The 19,996-nt window shown below is 39.3% G+C and overlaps 1 protein-coding gene across 1 annotated transcript in view; it reads right to left on the bottom strand.

Moving 5' to 3' along the window:
- SLC12A1 (solute carrier family 12 member 1) overlaps positions 1–13,543 on the bottom strand; it is a 38,645-nt gene extending 25,102 nt beyond the window's left edge. Inside the window, exons 1-10 of the mRNA XM_015816221.1 lie at positions 13,136–13,543; positions 11,720–11,842; positions 11,025–11,100; positions 8,607–8,702; positions 5,523–5,662; positions 4,393–4,503; positions 4,093–4,204; positions 2,754–2,881; positions 1,986–2,070; positions 323–405 (exon numbers count right to left, since the gene is read on the bottom strand). Of these exons, the coding sequence (XP_015671707.1) occupies positions 323–405; positions 1,986–2,070; positions 2,754–2,881; positions 4,093–4,204; positions 4,393–4,503; positions 5,523–5,662; positions 8,607–8,702; positions 11,025–11,100; positions 11,720–11,842; positions 13,136–13,543 (1,362 nt within the window). The remainder of the gene's footprint in view (positions 1–322; positions 406–1,985; positions 2,071–2,753; positions 2,882–4,092; positions 4,205–4,392; positions 4,504–5,522; positions 5,663–8,606; positions 8,703–11,024; positions 11,101–11,719; positions 11,843–13,135) is intronic.
- Positions 13,544–19,996: the final 6,453 nt, after the last annotated feature.

Genomic DNA, 19,996 nt, shown 5'->3' with positions numbered 1-19,996 from the left:
CAGTATTGCAAGCTTAATTCTGCCCACAGCCTGGAGTTCGATCCTGACGGGATTCAAGGTTGAACTCAGCCTTCCACCCTTCCCAGGTTGGTAAAATGAGGGCCCAGATTGTTGGGAGAAATAGGCCAATAACGCTTGGACTGTAAACCACCCAGAAATTTCTGAATTGCACTGTGGAGCGGTATATAAGTCTAAGTGCTATTGTTATTGCTATGGGTCTGGAGGCTTAGGAGGGAACTGGGGCTTCAGAAAGACTGTCCAGTCTGTAGGCCATGCAAAATATTGAGACTATCAAGCCAGGAAGACATTTCCACAGACGCACCCTTTGTCCTTGTCTGATAAACACCTCCACCGGGTATCTTTTTAAGTTCCAACTCATGTTTCCAACTTTTCTTAGGCTTTTCCCTAGAGGTAGAAAGGATTTATTTTGTGTCTGGAATCCCGCAGGGCCTCATAGCCTTTCCTGGCCTTGAAAGAGAGTGTTTTGTCTCAAAACAGGAATAAAAAACTTAATTTCAAATACAGTAATTGGTGAGGTGCTCAGAAGAGAAATTTTCTTCTTGTCTTATATCAACGTGGACAACCTGTGGGTTATTGCCCTAATGGGAGCAGCGTCTTGAAGAAAGAGGCTCAGAAAAAGGAGCAGATGTGGGCCAGTGTGAATAAAAAATGACAATAAAGCTTATCTATCTCTTCTCTTCTTCATCATCTCCTCTTTTCATCTCATCATCTCTTCTCTTCATTTCATCATCTCTTCTCTTCTCTTCTCTTCATCTCTTCTCTTCATCTCATCAACTCTTCTCTTCATCTCATCAACTCTTCTCTTCTTCATCTCATCATCTCTTCTCTTCTTCATCTCATCATCTCTTCTCTTCATCTCATCATCTCTCCATCTCATCATCTCTTCTCTTCTCTTCTCTTCTCTTCTCTTCTCTTCTCTTCTCTTCTCTTCTCTTCTCTTCTCTTCTCTTCACATCTTCCTATCCAATTTAATCTTAATCTTAATCTTAATAACTCTATGTCAGAATTTCTTTAAGCAGGCTAACCACCTATTTCCTATTCATAGCTGAATTCTTTCTACACAGGTCGAAATAGGTTTAAGGCTGCCTTTTTATTTAATCACATCTGTTCTACTAGGCTGCAGTTCCACACAGGAACAAAAAACACGGGTCGTCCTTAACTTATGACCACAATTAAACCCTAATTTCTGTTGCTAAGTGAGACAGTTGTGAAGTGAGTTTTGCCCCGTTTTACGTCCTTTCTTGGCCCAGCCGTCAAGTGAATCACTGCAGTTGTTAAGTTAGTCACAAGCTTGTGAAATGAATCCGACTTCCCCCATTGACTTGGTTTGTCAGAAGGTTGCAAAAGGGGATCGCGTGACCCTGGGACACTGCAATGGTCATCAGTGTGAAAAATGATCATAAGTCATTTTTTTCAGTGTTGTTGTTCAGTCACTAAAAGAACATTGTACAGTAAGTCAAGGGCTAGCTGTAATGAGAGTGATGTGTGTAAGGGATTTATATAATAATAATAATAATAATAATAATAATAATAATAATAATAATAATAATAATAATAATAATAATAATAATAATAAAGTTGGAAGGGACCTTGGAGGTCTTCTAGTCCAACCCCCTGCTCAGGCAGGACACCCTATACCATTTCAGACAAATGGCTGTCCAGTCTCTTCTTAAAAACTTCCAGTGTTGGAGCATTCACAACTTCTGGAGGCAGGTTGTTCCACTGGTTAATTGTTCTAACTGTCAGGAAGTTTCTCCTTAGTTCTAGGCTGCTTCTCTCCTTGATTAGTTTCTATCCATTGTCCTGTCTTCAGGTGCTTTGGAGAATAGCTTGACTCCCTCTTCTTTGTGGCAGCCCCTGAGATATTGGAATACTGCTATCATGTCACCCCTCGTCCTTCTTTTCATTTAAAATACGTTGACAGTAGCACTCTGAATATGAATGCAAATGGGTTGGTTTCTTACCTGCACAGATTGCAACTCCTATGTAAGCAATGGTGGTGATCAGAATGGCAAGCATTGTTCCTTTAGGTATGGCTTCTTGGGGATCCTGGGATATTACAGTAAAAAGATTACAATGAATGGAACTATGGCCAGAACAGAAGAGAGGGTTAGAACAAAGACAAGATTTAATGCAATTTAATTTATATCTAATTCAAATGCTTACTTGTCAGGTATTTAATTCCTGCACCCTTTAGTAGGCTTCCAATTGTAACTGGGTGGTAATTTTTAGAAGAGTTTTGGGCCAGGTGCAGAACCTTTGGTGGCCACTTATGGCATGGGGGGCAATGATTCTGCACCACTAGTATAGACATTGGACTCCGAATCCCATCATCTTTTACCATTATTATAATGGATTGGGACTCGGAGTTCAACAATGTCTGATTGTCCACAGATTCCCTACCTCTACCATCGAATCCCGACTGTTGGAAAGCAAGAACGGAATGTAAAGTAATAAATTAGGTGAAAAGATGAAAGTACATCCAGAAGGATTTCTCGGGTGGCATCTACTAATTATACACTTGACAAGTTCTTGCAAAAAGCATTTTCCAAATCAATACGAAATGTTCTCCTTGCAGAAAGGATTCTTTGAATCTCGCTCTTTGTTCCAGTGTTAAAAATATTTTTAATATTCAACTCTTCCTGCTCTTCCCCAGAAGACATGAGGTTATCTAAGGCTACATTATTGTGACAGCGTTGTGGTTTTATGGTTAACTGTTCAAATGTACACACCTCTAAGTCTCCAGAGATGTTGGCTCCTGCCAGAATGCCAGTGGCCGCTGGGAAAAAAATGGCAAACACCGAGAAAAATCCTTCATCCCCTCTGAATTCTGGCCCGAGGTTTTCTGCAAATATGGATGCTGCAAACAAACACACAAGAAGTAAGGGAAGATGTGAACTTTTCAAGTTCCAGAGATGCCAGAGATCTTAATCATTGTGACTGATTTTATATTTCTCTCCCTCTCTTCTATAGACTCCTTCACCAAAATCCATTCTAGGGAATAACAAGAGTTGGAAGGGACCTTGGAGGTTGTCTAGTCCAACCCCCCGCTCAAACAAGAGACCCTGTACCACTCCAGACAAATGGCTGTCCAGCCTCTTCTTAAAAGCCTCTAGTTGGGAGGAGTAGAACTAAGATTATTCAGTGGAAAGTTATTGGCTATTTGTCATAAAATCTTCTTGTCCAATTCTGCAAAGGTCTGAAGAAGATATCTCTGTCAAGCACGGGAAAATCAGAAAATCTGGGCGGTTCAAAAGAATGCAAAGGTTTATTGGAAGCTTATGCTCTCTATAAGAATCTGAACTACCAACGGTTAAAGCAAATTAGCAGTAGATAAGAGTCAGTGGAAATCAAGGTGGGCTGGACTTAGATCTCTTGTGAGCGCGAAGCGACTTGAGACTGATAACACATTTGACCCCTCCCACAGGCTGAACCTGGTCATCTCCTACAGCAGTGGTGGCGAACCTATGGCACAGGTGGCAGAGGCTGCATTCAGAGCCCTCTCTGTGGGCACACGTGCCATTGCCCCAGCCTTGCCTCCCCCCCATGACCCCCTCCTCACCAGCAGCCCCCCTGGAGGAGAGTCGCCCCTGAGCGTGGCCCATGCGGAGCAGCACAGCCAAGGACATGGCAGCCAGGCAGCATAGACAAGACTCTGCCCTCACACAACATCATGCACAGTTGATGCTGCAGGGTGCGGGCAGAGGGCGTGGCCGCCATGGCACTGCTGGGCTGCCTGGGCGATGGGCCCTGGAGGTGGTGAGTGGCCCTGTGGGCAGGCGGGGTGGAGGCGGAGTGGGGGCAGGGCAGGGGGTAGAGTGGGGGTGGGGGCAGTTTTTGGGCACTCAGTCTCTAAAAGGTTCGCCATCACTGTCCTACAGTATCCATCGTAACTTCGAACAGTCACTAAGCAAACGGTCGTAAGTTGAGGACTACCTGTAACGGCTTGCTTTTCTTATTGTTATTTACAGCAGCTCTCCCTTGCAAGTTGCCACTTCGTATTAATGTGAGTCTTGTTTAGCGTGACAGATTTTTGACTTCTGAAGCCCCGTAGCACTTAGAAGCACTTGCCTTGATAATTGAAAAAACCTCTCGCCCTCTTTTCTGCATTGCTAGGGATAACAGTCCCAATGAAAAAATTTACGATGGCAATCAGAAGGATAATTAGAAGAATCACCTGGGCCTGTAAGGAAAGAAAAAGAACATTTTCATAATAGATTTGTTTGGGATAATTCTTTAGTCGGGGCCTATATATCCGAGTGAAAAATAAGTGAAAAATAAATGCTCACATCCAACAATAGTCTCGCCAGAAGACAGAGTGGCTTTTTATTTGTTTTTTTTCTAAACTCTTATGCTTAAAAAAAAAATTACCTTTGCTTCCCATTCCATACCAGCCACCGAAATGCCCAATAAAAGTATAACTGTTATGACGCCAATTATCCGGATGTCATTGGTTGCATCAACCATGATGGCATTACTGTTCTGGAAAAAAAAACCAGCGAGAAAGTAATGATTAAGAATATACTTTTTGTAAGACGATTCAAGTAAGCCTCATAAAATACAAGGGAGTTTCTACATTTCATGGGTAAGGAGTCTTGGGTTTCATATCCTGCCTGGACCTCAGTTGTCAAGGTTATGGGCTGTCTATTTTGAGCCTAATTCCCTTTAGCGGTTTTTGAAACATTTACAGTACTTTCAGAAGCAAATAATAATAATAATAATAATAATAATAATAATAATAATAATAATAATAATAATAATAATAATAATAAAAACAAAACAATAAAATAAAAAAAAAGTTGGAAGGGACCTTGGAGGTCTTCTAGTCCAACCCCCTGCTCAGGCAGGAAACCCTATACCATTTCAGACAAATGGCCGTCCAGTCTCTTCTTAAAAACTTCCAGTGTTGGAACATTCACCGCTTCTGGAGGCAGGTTGTTCCACTGGTTAATTGTTCTAACTGTCAGGAAGTTTCTCCTTAGTTCTAGGTTGCTTCTCTCCTTGATGAGTTTCCACCCGTTGCTTCTTGTCCTGACTTCAGGTGCTTTGGAGAATAGCTTGACTCCCTCTTCTTTGGGGCAACCCCTGAGATATTAGAACACTACTATTGTGTCCCCCCTCGTCCTTCTCTTCACTAAACTAGACATACCCAATTCCAGCAACCGTTCCTTTCCTTTAGAACATGGGATACATTTTACCAATGGCTAGAAAAACGAGGTGGAGAGAAAGGAGTTTAATTGGTAAGCTAAATACTGAAACCCAGACAATACGTTGCTGATAAAATATTAAGGATTTGTGATTATGAAAAATTAATAAAATATTGGGGGAAAAAAGAAGAAGAAGCATTTCCTTGAAAGCAAAACTGTACGAATCAGAACAAACAACGTGGTGAAGGAACTCCGGTCTTGTCTTTTATGAGACTTCTGATCGTCGCAGTAGGCAAAGAAAAGCTACGGACCAGTTTTCCTTAAATTCAGCCGCCTCCAAACCAGGATGCTCACCTTCAGGAGTTCCACAACGGTTTCGGCAAAGCCCACCACATACATGGCCACTGCCACAGCGTTGGCAAAGGCAAAGATGAGACCGATGGAGCCCCCAAATTCAGGCCCTAAGCTCCGTGAGATCAGGTAATAAGCACCACCTGCCAGCACAATAAAAAGAAGCTTCAGCTGATGGACACACCTGCACGGGACTTTATGTTTTCCCTAGGACCGTATGCGATCCAAAGTTCTTTGCCTTAATGCAAGGGTCTTCAAACATGGCCCTTTTATGACTTGTGGACTTCAACTCCCAGAATTCCTCGTGCCTGGCTGAGGAATTCTGGGAGTTGAAGTCCACAAGTCATAAAAGGGCCAAGTTTGAAGACCCCAGGTATAAAGCTTCAGTGGACCACAGTTGTCCTGAGTGATGGAGGTCAACAACTATGGACCCATCTAATGGCAGCTACAACATAGCATTTAACAGCATCTTTTTTTTCTCATATCTTATGTCTTTGACATGCTGGCTGAGGAATTCTGGGAGTTGAAGTCCACAAGTCATAAAAGGGCCACCTTTGAAGACCCCTGCCTTAATGTGAAGTACAAGGTAGTCCTCGGCTTACAACTGTTCATTTAATGACCGTTCAAAGTTAACAACGGCACTGGAAAAAAGTGACTTCTGACCGTTTTTCACAGTTAACGACCTTTGCGGCCTCCCCAGGGTCACGCGATCCAAATTCAGACGCTCGGCAACGGATTCGTACTTACGACGGACGGCAGTGTCCCGGGGTCCCGTGATCCCCTTTTGTGACTTTCTGATGAGCAAAGTCAATGGGGGAAGCCAGATTCACTTAACAGCCGGGTGACTAACTTATCAACTGCAGTGATCCGCTTAACAACGGTGTCAAGAAAAGTCGTAAAATGGGGCAACCTTCACTTAGCTGTTTCACTTGGCAAGATCAATTTTGGGGTCGCGAGTTGATGGGCAGCCTTTTAAACCGCATGTGACTAGGATTATCCTCTGCTATGACATTACAAAGCCTTCTTTGGGGTTTTGAGATGCATCGTGGCTTCTCCTCAGAATATGCGGAAAGTTAACGAAATCTGCTCGACCTTTTAAAAGTTTTCGCTATTTTAATTTTAACGCGTTCCGTATAAAGCGTAACGAGCTTCAGATGAATGGGAACATATGTCAAAACATAGGAAAGCATTCCCCATCTGTCTTCTCAAGGTGGCTCCATAGAATTTCTGTATGTAAATTGTTCACAATCATCTCTTTATGTTCAATAGAATTACAACACTAGATTTAGGAAAGACAAAGAGATGAGATAGAAAGTAATTCTCTGCGCGTCTGCAGGAGCACAATCTCCTGTGCAAATCCTTGCATTTCAGCATGCAACAGGCCATGTCAGATTCTTTGGATTTCATAAGGTACGGTGTTGAAAAACATTTAAAGACGTAGTAGTCACTCATGATTTCAATGCTCGAGCATCTTCATGCTGGTTAAAGATAATGAGAACTAAGCCAGGGCAGCAGATAAGAAAGTAATTTAAACCTCTTCCTATACAGTACACTTCAGACAGGAGCAATTTCCCTTAATTTAATTTATTTTTCAACATATTATTCAGCTACATCATCTAAGCCTGCTTTTTTGCAATGGAAAGTAATTTCACCATTACTTTAAACAGACGTTTAAACCCTCACCGATTCAGCTCATTTAAAGATTTGGAGAGTATTCGCTGTTCTTTTTTTTTTTTTTTTTTTACTTTTTGCTTCTACAGGCCTTCTAAGTTGCCATCCTCCTCTTTATATCAGAAATGTTTCTTTATGACTCATATGGCTTTCTACTATATTTTAGTTCTGTGCCCATCTATTGGGTGATAGTTCGTCCAGAAGGAACCATAATTTCTATTCTAACAGCAAATGTACCTACCTCCTTGATGCTCTGAGCTGGGTGATTTTCTTGCAGACTTTTCAGTAGCACTGATGATGTTACCTAGTTGGGTAATAAAATGTCTGCAAGAAAACCACCAAGCTCAGAGAGCACCAAGGACCCCACAGCTCTCCTCCTCCTCCTCCTCCTCCTCCTCCTCCTCCCACTGATGATGTTACTAGTTTGCGTAATGAAATGTCTGCAAGAAAACAACCAAGCTTAGAGATCACCAAGGACCCACAGTTGTCTTCCTCCTCCTCCTCCTCCTCCTCCTCCTCTCCCTCCTAACACTGATGATGTTACCTAGTTTGGGTAATGAAACGTCTGCAAGAAAACCACCAAGCTCAGAGAGCACCAAGGACCCCTCATTTCAACCCTGAGCTACAAATATTCTCCTTTATTGGGACTTACCTCCTCTTACCACTCCATTGGTACATATGGCAGACATGGAAATACCTGTTAAGGTTGTAACAACCACACTCAGGGAAATAACGACAACTCCAAGACCTGAAAAAGTCCCAAAAGAGATCTTTGACCCAAGTACCTTGGTTATATCATTTACTTTAAAATCCACGAATAGGTTTCCTTGGATAAGAAGCCATCACTCAAGGGGAAAGGCGACTGGAGCTGACAATTAGCCGATAACACACTCTTGATTCATCAGAATTTAAAGAAATACCTGTCAAGAACTGTGGATCCTGCTTCCATCAGCGCAGACTGCCTGTGTTCTCGTGGATAGTGTATAAACAGATATTTTTTAAAAAAGCAGAAGAATGAATTAATACCTTTTAGGGAACTTGAATAAGTGTTAGCGGGAAAGGAATAATGGTCTTCGCGTCCAGTCCACTCCAGGAAATGCAACCTGTAATTTTTAAGTCTGATTTTTTTTTAAATAAAATAAAATAAATCTAGAAAAAAAAATGGATTTTGTTCTTCCATCAGTCTGAGACCTTCGTGAACTGAACCTGGCTTTGTCTTTGCAAATTAATTGTAGAAGGTTAATTGAGTTGCAGGTATGACTCACCTGTTGGTTCTAGGGATGACCGCGACCTAGGCTGCTTATTACAGCAGAGAACCTTTGACTTATATGACAATAAACAGGGAGCTAATTCAGATGTTTGTGAGCACTGTGGAAAAGGGAAAAAAACCCTAAAGAATTTATTTTATTTTTTTACCTCCACGGACAAAACCATTAGTTGCTATTGCAGAAGTTGATAAGCCAGTAATGGAAGTAACCATGGTAGCAAGAAGGATTATGATAACTCCAAGACCTGTCAGCAAGGAGAAGATGACAAAATATAATTGATGGTCTGCAACTTTTCAAAAAACGCTTCTCTGAGGGAGCAGTTTAAATGAGAAGGAATCCGCTTTTCACTCAGAAAGTATCTTTATCCCTGCTGCTGGAGGAACTCCTCTCTCGTCTTTACTGTAGATCCATTTATATCCATGTAATATAAATGTTAAATAAGCTACTGGGACAAGGATTAAGAGCCTTGATAATCTGCAAAGCGCTGGGACAGTGGGATTACATTTCTAAATTGTAATAAAAATGGGCATCTCTACACGCCAGGATATTTATATCTCTATTCATCAATTGAACCCCCTGGGTTCATTCATTCATTTCTCTCTTCCTCCAGTTCCCATCAGTTCTGACCAGCAAGGCCAATGGTTGCACTTAAAAATAATTGTAGTGTAGCCCTAGATTCTCCATCTATAAACCCTGCTCATTCATTATAAATTTCTAATCGATTTACTTCTTTCTGAAGTTACTTAACAATATATTAGAACAGAGTTTCCCCAATTCTGGGGAGGGGGGGGAAAGAGAGGCTGTAACTTTGTTGTAACTTTGAATAGTCACTAGACCAGTGGTGGCGAACCTATGGCACGGGTGCCAGAGGCGGCACTCAGAGCCTTCTCTGTGGGCACACGCGCCATCGCCCCAGTCCTAGGCCTTCAGCTGGGTTTTATAAAACCTTTTCACTTTAGGCCTCCGCTGCCATGTGCAAAAAAAAAAAAAAAAGATTCAATCAGTCAATTTCAACTTCTCGCGGGGGAAAAAAAAGATCTTGCAAAGTTGGAATTGATTGATTGAACTTTTTAGTCCCACCCAGTCTGCCGTTACCACCGCAGCCACGCCCACCCAATGGGCCACACCCAGCCAATGGGCCACACCCACCCGGCACTCGACGATGCATAAGTGGGTTTTGGGTTGCAGTTTGGGCACTCGGTCTCTAAAAGGTTCGCCATCACTGCACTAGACGAATGGTTTTAAATCAAGGACTACCTGTACTTAATATATTTATATGGTCTGAAAAGAAAAAACAACAAAAAGCTGTTTTACCTATTTTCTCCTATCCCTCCCCCCCCCCAAGAAGATGAGACTGCATTTTAAAATTTGATGACTGGCAAATCATAATTTTAGAATGAAATGTGCCGTGTTGACTCATTGCAACTGCTCTTATTACCGACTGAGGCTGAGCTCTGATTAAAGTTTAGATTAAAAACCCAGTTGCAAGGTCATTAAATAACATTTAAATGAATTACTCTTGCCCTTAGCTATTTTCATACCTAAGAACAAATTTAATGCTCCTTGATGATGGTAATAAGTTACTAAGCTACTATTCAAAAAACCAACAACCCCAGAGCCCAATTTTGCATGACACCCCAGAGCAAAGTCTTGGCAATGTTAATATGCAGAATCGCATGGCGAGGCACATACTTCTATGGATTTCCAGCAGCAAGGCTTCATTTGCTATGCATCATAAACTCCCTAAGCATCCGCTTGTCGGGCGTATTGCCAAATGTGTAGAGTTGTGTGGACGGGCAAAAGTTCCCCACTTTTCATCTGCTTATTTCCTGCCTGTTCCTTGTGCTCTAAAATGGATGGACAGCCCTTTAAACTAGCGTCCATGACTAGGGACACAGAACATTTTCAAAGACCTCTAAGAAACATTCTAGAAAATCCCTCTAAAATCTGTTTGCGAGAGAAATTAAATAGTGCTTGGATGAAATTCTGTTCATTTTAGGAGAAAATCTGTATCACTGATGCTAGTTTTTATAGTACAAGCCCATCTTAGTTAGATGCTTGGAATGAACTGTTTTTGAGGAGACCATTTTAATCTTGAATTTCGGAAAATTATGGCTCACCGAGAAGATTCTTCTTTTCTCTTTGAAAACCGGTGAGCACTGATGACAGAAAATAGGCCAGGATTTACCCAGAATTATCAGACATTTTTTATGGTAGAAAACTAATGGAAACATTCTTTACATTTCAGGAATAGTCATATCTATACCTATATATCTATATCTATGTATGTGAGAGGCATACACGATTCTACGACAGTTTTCTGTCCAATTCATTAAAAATAATTATATATATATATATATTTCAATTATATACTTTTTGCTAATATTTTACAATTCTTTTGTAGAACTTGCCCAGGCCATAAACTAGACAATATAGTAACCTCGATCCCCATGGTAGCTATTATTCAAGACTATAACATGTAAGCAATTTAAAGTAACTGTTTCTCCTGGCCATAATAAAAATTTATACCTTACTTTTTTAAAAAACAAAACAAAAAACCACCTACCAATTCCAGCTTGGCCAATGATCCAGGAAAGACGAATAAATAGCATTACACCCCAGATGTTCAACATGCATCTCACCTAAATATTAATAAAAAATAATCATATCAACATATCACCACAGAACGCAACAGGTTTAGAATGGAGAAAAAATACTTCTGTGAAAAAAGAACGAATGCCTTGAAAAGTTAAAATGCATCTCACCTAAATATTAAACAAAAAGAATTATATCGACTTATAACCGCAGAACGCAACAGGTTTAAAATGGGCAAAAATAGTCCTGTTGAAAAAAAAAGAGAATGAATGCATTAAAAATGCATTGAAAAGTTTAAAAGCTGTCACAGCTTGAAATAAAAAAGAACCCAAATTCTATAAAATATCTTTAGAATCGAATTGTTCTGATAGAACAGTCATTACCTGGTTAAAGTAGAAATTTTGATGTAAAAATTAAAATGTTAATGTTTGAACGTTGTTTTTTTTTTAAAAAAAGAAGAAGAACAGAGATGTGAAGAACTCAGTCATACGAAAGGATTACTTCAAATCACCCTCATGCATATGGATGATGTGAAAATCTCGTAACAAAAATCCCCAGTGGAAGTATCTGTCTGCTTTGTCTGCAGTGTGGAATTACCAACTTTTTTAAACTTTAAAAGCAGATGTTCTGTACTTGTACAGTCACAAGGTAAATGCTGCTGCTTACCAGAACACCCTTCATCCATCCAAATTTCACTATGCCTTTAGTTTCTTCTTCCTTGCGGCATTCAGCTTCTTCTGCGTTGCCATCTGCTTTACTGAATTTGTCCACTGAAGTCACCGTGATATTCTAATCAGACAGTTTAAAACAAAATAGCTTGTTTTACTGGGATTCAATACAAAGGGGTGGTGTTGTCTATAGGTGGGAATTCCGTAGGAGCAGAGCAACCCGCAGCATGTATCAAGTGTAAAATTATGTCTTTTCATTTTTTAAAAAAAATAATAGCTACAGGTTCAAATACATCAAGTGTAAAGAGACGAGCAGTGTCAGTTCATACGTTTGACTACCTCTCTTTGTCCCTTCTCATAAGAAGTACAGACAAAAGAAACAAGAGGAAACTAAAAAGGATATTGTGCAACTAAGACAAGATATAAAGTACAGAATGCATAAAGCCAATTTGGTCTAGTGGTTAAAGCGCCAGACTAGAAACTGGGAGATTTGCCAGTTCTAGTCTTGCCTTAGCCATGAAAACCATCTGGGTGAACTTGGGCCAATCGCTCTTTCTCAGCCCAACCCACCTCACAGGGTTGTTGAGGGGAAAATAAGAGGAGGCAGGTGCATTGGAGATGTTCGCCCCCCGGAGTTATTTGTAAAAATAATAAATAGATAAATAGAAATAGATAAATACATAGATAAATAAATAGCAAATATTTGAGGGCATTGGGGTCAGCCTCATCTCAAAGGGCAACTACAGCAGCAGGAAAGGCTACACATACATATACTGTACACATAGACACATATATATATGTTTATACACATAAAATAGAAGACCTCCAAGGTCCCTTCCAGATTCTATTCTATTCTATTCTATTCTATTCTATTCTATTCTATTCTATTCTATTCTAAAACAATGTATATGTATATATACCCATACATACACACCAACACATAATTATATAAAATGTCTATACTGAGCAGGCATATTCTAAAAATTGCTAATTCGTGTCCTGCTAAACTGGCATAACCCTACATCTCTGAATACAGAAGGCTGCAATTTTATGTGCCTCCATTTGGCAACCTTGAACAATGAGTTCCTTTTGAACAAACATGATTTCAGGAGGCAAAATGTAAATGTTTTTAACTTCCTTGTCTTGGGGCTGAATGTAGGGTGTTTTCCATAATTGATTAAGACATCACGAGGACGAACGCCAAGAGTGGGGCATCAAATACAGCAAATGTTTGGAAGAAAAAAAATCAATCTTAGATGGTTTATGTTCCATAATTATACTTGTGCAAGTTACAAGTATCCTGGAAGAAGGAACCCTTAGGTCTTTACACATTTGTAGGACTCCTAAGAATGCTTTTCCTTCTGTCTGTTTAGGGAAGGCCAACTCATGTTTTCCTTAATTTCTTTTGACATACCTTTGCCATGTGTTCGTGAATATCCATCAGACTTGGCCGGCTCATTTTGACCCCTCTGATGCTTCCAGTATTCTGGTAATAATCAATCTTGGGCACAACATCCATGGTATTATGGCCAAACGTTTTTAGATAATAGGTGTTACTTTGCGTGTCATAGGGATGAAAGCTTCCATCTGTTTTAGCAGTGTCACCATTTTGGAACAAACGGTCGTAGGTTTCTTGAGTTCCAGACTTGTAGCTGATGCGGAGTCTCTTGGTGACATCTTTAGCGAAAGAAGTCTCTTCGTAATGTGGATCGGGGTCTCCTTGAGATTGAATTGAGTTCTCATGGCTTTCATTAATGACATTCACCTGAAATCTATTCAAACGTGGGTCCAAAAATATGTTTGGAGAATTATTCATAGACATATTTTGTGGATAACTGGTCTTTACTTCGCCGATATCGCTATTCTGTGTTGTCAGATATTTTCAGCAGGCAGTTGTTGAGTTGTCTAGGTGACCCGCTGTGTTTCACTCAGGAGCCACGTCTACACACGTTCTCTGCTGTACGTGAAAATAAGCTGTTCACTCTGCCTTCAAACACAGGATATTTTTTTTTTTAAAAAGAGCTAATTTATCTCTAAACATTAAGCTAAATTATAATGGCTAACAACAATAGCAATAGTACTTAGCACTTTACAGCCCTCTCTAAGTGGTTTACAGAGTCGGCATATTGCCCCCCAAAATCCGGGTTCTCATTTTACCGACCTCGGAAGGATGGAAAGATGAGTCAACCTTGAGCCGGTCCGGATCGAACGGCTGGCAGTGAGCAGAGTTAGCCCACAATGCTGTGTTCTAAGCACTGCACCACCACGGCTCTTCCATTTTACAGTAGTAAAAGACTATGAAAAATTTTACCTGCTGACTGTTTAAAACCAAGAACTCATTTTGTACTTCTTTTACAATATGTTCTTGTTTTATAATGATAGTGAAATACGCAAAGGGGGTGATTGCACCTTGAAATACATGAAATAGAAGCCTGGATCCATTACTGATTAATGTTAGTCAACAGTTAACGAGTAGCATTCTGGTATTATAAAATTAGATGACTAGCAATTAAAATAGGAGGGGAACAGCATTTTTTTTAGAGTGCTATGATCTTCAACATTGGGTTTAGTTAATGCTTGAGCCGTTTTAATTTGAGGGGTCAGTTTATTTCTTCCAGTCCCAAAATAATTTCTAAAGCACCGTAATAATAATAAAAAAGGACAGAAGCTAAAGCTTGAATTTCTCACCCAAATATTACTTTTCATTATTTTTTTCTCCTAAGGACTTTTTTTTTTTTTGCAATAGAAACTAACTAGAAGAAATAGCATGGAGAGAAAAGGTATTTTGCATTATAGGAACGAATGTAGATTTAGGTTTAAAACAGAGAAGACAGGAAGTGCTAATTGGGGAGAATTTTTCAGTGATCGTTTGTCTAAACTACGGATGGAAACTCATCAAGGAGAGAAGCAATCTAGAACTAAGGAGAAACTTCCTGACAGAACAATTAACCAATGGAAAACCTGCCTCCAGAAGTTGTAAGTGCTCCAACATTGGAAGTTTTTAAGAAGAGACTGGACAGCCATTTGTCTGAAATGGTATAGGGTTTCCTGCCTGAGCAGGGGGTTGGACTAGATGACCTCCAAGGTCCCTTCCAACTATTATTATTATTATTATTATTATTATTATTATTATTATTATTATTATTATTATTATTATTTATATATATATATATAAATCCCTTACACACATCAGTCTCATTACAGGTAGCCCTTGACTTACAATGTTCTTTTATTACTTCCTTCCATTTTCTGTCTCAGTTTAGTGTCAAGGGGTTAGTACACATTAGTGAGTCCCACTTTGTGCTGATTGCTTCAGTCAAATGTACTCAGTCACTGAGAGCAATCTGTACCCTCCACAGTTACAACCCACGTAGATTACCTGATTATTTTTATTAAAATGATGAAACTGGTTAAGGAGGAAAGAACAGCTGTATTTTTCAGCTTCTCGCGATCTGGATGTTCCTAAATTGTACGGTAAATGCTTATGAATGAATCCGGAAGAAGTCCAAGACTTTGGGGAAGCAGTTTTAAAAATTAATTGATGTTGTTTTAACTGAATTTAAAACTGAAAGATGGTCCATTCACCTGTCCATCCAGCGTTCCCACCCTCTGTTTATCCAGACGACAGTTTCCTTGAAATTCAAATACATGTAATAATGTTGTTTTTCCCCCAAAAAAATTATTATTGACAATGTAAAACAGAGAAGATGTGATAAAGAAAGTGATGAAAGGATGTGGGTATCCATTTTTCCCACTCAAAATGAATTTAAAGAGCAAAAAACGCTGGTAGCAAATGCTGACTATCAGTTGTTCTGCACAATATTTCTACTGCTGCTCTTAATTAAAAAGAGATTTAATTTTCTTCCATACCTTCTTCTGTAAAATGAAATTTATGTCTGATTTGTAAGCTATTAAGCTGAAGACTATAAGCAACCATTGGAAACAGAAGATTGAGAAGAAAAATATAAGAGGGTATCAATCTTATATTTTAATCTGACACCCAAGCAGTGGGGGGGGGAAGGAATATAAAACTTACACTAGTTTGCTTGTTATAAACTTACTACCACACACAAATGCCCACATTCATATTTCTAGAACATGTGTGAATATTCAAACATCCAGCTTGTCTCTGAACATATGGTGCAAATTTAAACATGATAAAAATTGTACTTTAGCAACAGCCTATGCATCAGTGAAGCCATTTTCTCAAGATGTTGATTGGTATAACTTATACTAATTCAATTGTTACTAATTCAATTGTTGGGATTTTTTAAAATGCGAAAACGTGGTCTGGCTCTCCCTGTAAAAAGTTTATTTGTTATGGATGAGCTGTTTTCCCGAATAGGGAACAGATTTTCAAACATAAATTAGGAACAACTTGTAATCCTAGCTAGAAATTAAATACATTAAAAACCTTACCTCTTAACCAACTATTGGCAGAAAGTGTATTTTCAGGCGCCTGTTTGCTTCAGCTGTTCTTCTTGAAGTATATTCAAACTAGGCATAAAGTCAGTTACCATATCCAAGGTAGTTTTAGCTGCTACTGGTGCTCTGTTAAATGAAGCAGCCGTTTGTTTCTTATTTTGGGGTGAAATTTAAGCATCTTTCACTGTGGACCATATTTTACTGGTTTCTCTATAAATTAGCAAGGGAATCAGCCAATCCCGGAATTCAGAAGACATCCGTCCTAGCCCTGTTCAGAGGAATATTTCAGTTTGTTAAATATTACCTTGTAATGAACTCAATAATACTTGAATGGTAGGAGCCAAAGCTAGCATTGGTCTCTAGCTGAAAGCCAGTGGCTCTAATGAAAGTCATTTACATACTCATCAAAATCTTAACTGCCACTGTTTTAAGTTTATAAATGACAGATGAAACAGCAACAGCATATTCCCAAGCAGTCATGCGCTACTGAAATAACTTTGATGCAGCAGTGTGAAAAAGTCCTTAAATATTCATGCCAATACATTTGATTTTTATTTTTACCCTTGAAGCACAGAGCAAGGTCGTTGCTAACCATTATTCTCCAGGCTCGGTTTAGCAATGTGTTTTGAATCAAAAAATGTTTGCTTCAGTAAAAATTTGATTTTTATTTTTTTTGCAGATAATTCCAATTGGGCGTACCAATGCAATGTTAAATTCCTTCTGACAGATGGGTGACCATACACATTTGTTTAATAAATAAATGAAAAATGGACAGCAATAGAGCAAATGTTGCCTCAACAATAGGACAGAATAATTATGATTGCAAACGCTTCATATTTTGACTCTCAAATATTGCTATTGATTTGAACTTTGCTGATAAATGGCAAGTTTAAAAATGATCAAATATAACTAAATAGTTTAAATTTAGCCAGCCAGGCACCATTTAAATCATGTAATATAAAATGTTAAAAATATTTGAACAGAGATGACAGTAATTAAAAAGCAGCAGAATCAAATTTATTTTTATGGTTGTTTCAATTAGGAGATACGTCTATGGCCATCGTGACAATGCTGGATATTTATAGGTTCTTTTTAGTATCACACAAATGCAAGGTCAAATCTAGAATCAATGATCAGAAAGAGAATCATACTGCAATCCTGTGCCAGTTAATTCACTACTACAATTAGTTCAGTGACTTTTGCTCTTTAAATTCATGTGCACAAAGAATTATAACTATTATTCTTGCATTAGATTTGAAAAATAGATAGTGAAGAAGGATTTCCTGTTGCTCCAAAGTTTCATTTACAGATTATTGTCACAATTGTCTTCTGACATCTCAAATATTATGTAAAATAATTTTGTCTTATATTATAAATGTTGTGGATTCAAATCCTGAAACATAGTTCTTCAACTTAAAAAATGTGTACGAAAATGCAGTTAACTAGTTGCAAATCCACACAAAATCGTTCTTATTTGATTATTTATATATAAAAAAGATGTTTTCTAGCTCCTCCTTAAATTCTAGGTTGTTTACATTAGTTGAGAAAGATTAGACAAAACATATTCAAGGAAGTTGCTTGTCAAATGCATATATTACTAAAATCCCATTCAGAAATCTAAGCATTTGTAGGAATGGGCAGACAAATAGGTGTACATTTTGTGTGTGCTGTGAAAGAGAACCACGTTCCACTGTATCCATATTTCTGGCTTCATCTGACTCTATTTTTGGAACTATACGTTCTTCTTGGCTTTTCTTGTAAATTCTGGTTCGATTTGAGTGGCGTTTCATTTAGCTGACAGAATCACAATTGCCTTAGTGTGTCACATCTGTCTAGACTATAAAGCAAATGGCACAATATTAAATTATAGAGATGAGGAGTGATTTGTCTGAGTTGATTGGCCTTATCTGAATAGTTCTTACAGCACACTTTAACAGGGTTAAAATGAAATGTTGGTTCCAGCGGTCCTTAAAATGGAATAGAAGGGCTGTCAAAAGCGGTATTGTCACTTCTGCTCCTCATCTCTGTGAGCAAAGAGGTGACCTTGAAGTTGGACGCGTTAATGTCTCTCTGTGCCTTACTTGGAAAAAGTTGTGTCTGTCTTAACGATTCCAGAAGAGTTCTTTCTACATCTCATGCTTCTTTGTGTTTTATATTTCTTGGAAAGGATTTGTATGTTCCTATCGTGATGGGATGACTTACAACAGTCCATTTAGTGACCGTCTGAAGTTACAACAGCACTGAAAAAAGTGACTTATGACTGTTTTCACACGGTTATTGCAGCATCCCCGTGGTCACATGATCAAAATTTGTTCATTTAGCAGAGTCCTGGGGTCATCCAATCCTTTTGTGACCTTCTGACAAGCAAAGTCAACAAAGTCAGATTCACTTAACAACTGTGTTACTAATTTAATAACTGAAGGGATTCGCTTAACAACTGTGGCAAGAAAGGTCGTAAAATGGGACAAAAATCCACTTAAACAACTGTTTCACTTAGCAACAGAAATTTTGGGCTCAGTTGTGGTCGCTAAGGCGAGGACTATCGGTGTAGGCAAAGAGAATACAATCTTTTTCAGATCAAGGATCGTCTTGTTGGGTTATGTTCTGCAAAGTAAGGGCAGGAAGAAGTAGGAGAGGCTAAGTTCAAGTTAAAATGAAACTTAAACCAAATTAATCCCAGTTAATGACACACAATATGCCAAATACGATATTTGGTCCTTGACTGGCAAACCTTCGTTTAGCAACCGTTTAAAGTTACAATGGCGCTGAAAAAAGGGACTTGCAATTGTTTTTGCACTTAGGACCACTGCAGCATCCCCATGGTCATGTGATCAAAATTTGGGGGCTTGGCAACTGGAATGTGTTGCTATGGTTACAGCATCCCGGGATCCCGGGATTGCCGTTTGTGACCTTTCCATCCGGCTTCCGACTGGGAGAAGCTGGATTTGCTTAACGACTGCATGATTCACATGACGGCTGCCGTGATTCGGTTAAGACCTGTGACGAAAAACAACCAGGCACAACTCATTTCACAACTGCCTTCCTTAACAACGGAATATCTGCTCTCAATTGCGATCGTTAAGTCGATGACTACCTCTAAGGTGGAGGTGTAAGAGAAACTCTTCTGGTGACTAAATAATATTCTTCAACTAAATGGGGAGATTTGACTCTACCCAATAAAGGGTAATAAAATCAGTTGTAAGGCCTGCTTTCCATCCCTTGAGCTCTAAGCTTGGATGTGTCTTAAGAAGCAGCTCTATGCTGGAATTAAACTATTAAATTCTCCAAGGCGCCTGAAGGCAGGACAAGAAGCAACGGATGGAAACTAATTGAGGAGAGAGGCAACCTAGAACTAAGGAGAGATTTCCTGACAGTGAGAACAATTAACCAGTGGAACAACCTGCCTCTAGAAGTTATGGGTGCTTCATCCCTGATTTTTTTTATGAAGAGACTGGACAGCCACTTGTCTGGAGCAATATAGGGTTTCCTGCCTGAGCAGGGGGTTGGACTAGATGACCTCCAAGGTACCTTCCCACCCTCTTATTCTGTTAAATTCTGTTATTTTGTGTGTTTCTACTCATAGCGAATTTGCAAATGATTTCTCTTCTTCCCTTTTTGTTCTCCAAGTGAAGACCCCCCGGAACCGTCTCCCGGTCAAAAAACAAAACAAAACACATCGAATGATGTAAGAGTCTGCCACAAAGCTTTATTTAACCCAAAAAAAGGCTGCCGCCACAGCTTCCGAACATGGGTGTCAATTACAAAAGGCCTCCTGTTTCGAATTCCACCGCTTCAGAGGGGGGAAAAATAAATCAGGATTAAGGCAGGACACGCTTGGAGGGATTCTGTC

The sequence above is a fragment of the Protobothrops mucrosquamatus genome, unplaced genomic scaffold (assembly GCF_001527695.2).
Source record: "Protobothrops mucrosquamatus isolate PMUCROS unplaced genomic scaffold, P.Mucros_1.0 scaffold415, whole genome shotgun sequence".
In the NCBI taxonomy this organism is placed as follows: Eukaryota; Metazoa; Chordata; class Lepidosauria; order Squamata; family Viperidae; genus Protobothrops; species Protobothrops mucrosquamatus.
This window is presented reverse-complemented; position numbering and strand designations above follow the sequence as displayed.